This window comes from Mus musculus, chromosome 7 (genome assembly GCF_000001635.26).
Source record: "Mus musculus strain C57BL/6J chromosome 7, GRCm38.p6 C57BL/6J".
Classification (NCBI taxonomy): domain Eukaryota; kingdom Metazoa; phylum Chordata; class Mammalia; order Rodentia; family Muridae; genus Mus; species Mus musculus.
The window spans coordinates 86615240-86616953 of record NC_000073.6 but is presented as its reverse complement, the minus strand read 5'-3'; the positions used below and the strand labels follow the sequence as shown (position 1 = coordinate 86616953).

Below are 1714 nucleotides of genomic sequence, written 5' to 3'. Positions count from 1 at the left end.
CTTGAAGGTTTTATTCTGCTGTTTGTTGCCAACTGAACAACTGCAATTTCAAGAAAAATGTCAATTTTATTAAGAAAATGATAATATATAACTAATAATTATTCTAAAAATTTGTAGCAAAACGTGGTAAAATGGTAATAAAAAGCAAATTAGTACAATTAATGTATCCAGTAAAAGCATCACCATGTAGAAAGAGAAAATGGGGGCAGTATCTAGGTAGTGTCCTGGGTCCATTTCCACTGAGCATTACTGTACATCAAACTGCTAATTTTTGCTTACTTCTCATACCTAGGCTGTGGAAGACTCTAGCATGCTCAATGCCACTAGAATAACAGGGTTCATCCTTATGGGATTCTCGGTTGCTCCTGAACTACAGACTGTGTGTGGGCTGTTCTTGCTGGTAATGTACCTAGCAGTCATAATGAGTAACCTACTTCTCATCACGCTCATCACCCTGGATCTGAAACTCCAAACACCCATGTACTTTTTCTTGAAGAATTTGTCCCTGTTGGATGTATTCTTTATTTCTGTTCCAATCCCAAATTTCTTTATCAATAGCATAACTCACAATAATTCAATTTCTATTCTGGGTTGTGCCCTCCAATTGTTTTTAATGACTTCTTTTGGAGCTGGAGACGTATTTGTCCTAACAGCCATGTCATATGACCGCTATGTTGCCATCTGCTGTCCCCTACACTATGAGACCATCATGAGTAGTCGTAACTGTATGCTGATGGTGGGTGTTTCCTGGGCTACTGGAATTCTGTTTGGAGCTTTATACACAGCTGGCACATTTTCCATGCCTTTCTGTGGCTCCATGGTGATCCCACAGTTTTTCTGTGATGTTCCCTCATTGTTAAGGATCTCCTGCTCTGACACACTTGTGGTCATTTATATAAGTCTTGGAATTGGTTTTTGTCTGGGCATGGTTTGTATCATATGTGTTGTGCTCTCTTACTTTTACATTTTCTCCACTGTGCTGAAGATTCCTACCACTAAAGGTCAGTACAAAGCATTTGGCACCTGTATCCCCCATCTCACTGTTTTCAGTGTTTTCATTGCTACTGCTTGCTTTGTCAATCTGAAGCCACCCTCACGTTCAGCATCAATTGCAGACAGTCTGTTTTCTGTGCTATATACTGTGTTGCCTCCAGCACTTAATCCTGTGATTTACAGCCTGAGAAATACTGATGTCAAGTGTGCTTTGAGGAGTTTGCAAAAAATTCTCTGCCCAAGGGATTCACTTCACTTAAGAGTTCTAAGTATCTGTCCATGGTATAGTGCCTCACATTTTACAACCAAGCTTTGTAATTATTGACTCTCAAAAAAAATGTAGATACTCATTTTTACCTTGAGAAATAAAAACACTCAGGTGATAGCTGATCTGATCAAAGATTAGAAAATTATATCAAACTAACCTATAGAGTTAAAATTCCAATTTCTGCTCTTGTATGTAAAGCCATTCTCATTTGGGGAGTATACCTTTCTAAAAGGATTGCTAATTTTCTCTTCATGGTAAGATTGAATGAGCATCAAAAGCGAAATCATCCAGACAATAAATGGGCCTGAAAAAAAAAAGATTGAATGAATATCTAGTGATCTGATAACTCTTTACTTCCTTTACAAACAAAACAAAATAACAATTGTTAGCATTTTGTCTAGACTTTTCCCCACAGTTGCCTGACAACAGCCAGTTTTGCCTGACTCACTATAA

The 1714-nt window shown here is 37.9% G+C and overlaps 1 protein-coding gene across 1 annotated transcript; it reads left to right on the top strand.

The window, feature by feature from the left end:
* Positions 1-310: 310 nt before the first annotated feature.
* Positions 311-1318, top strand: Olfr294 (olfactory receptor 294). The gene has a single exon (NM_001011750.2). The coding sequence runs from the start codon at positions 311-313 to the stop codon at positions 1316-1318; it is 1008 nt and encodes a 335-aa protein (NP_001011750.2).
* The last annotated feature ends 396 nt before the right edge of the window (positions 1319-1714 follow it).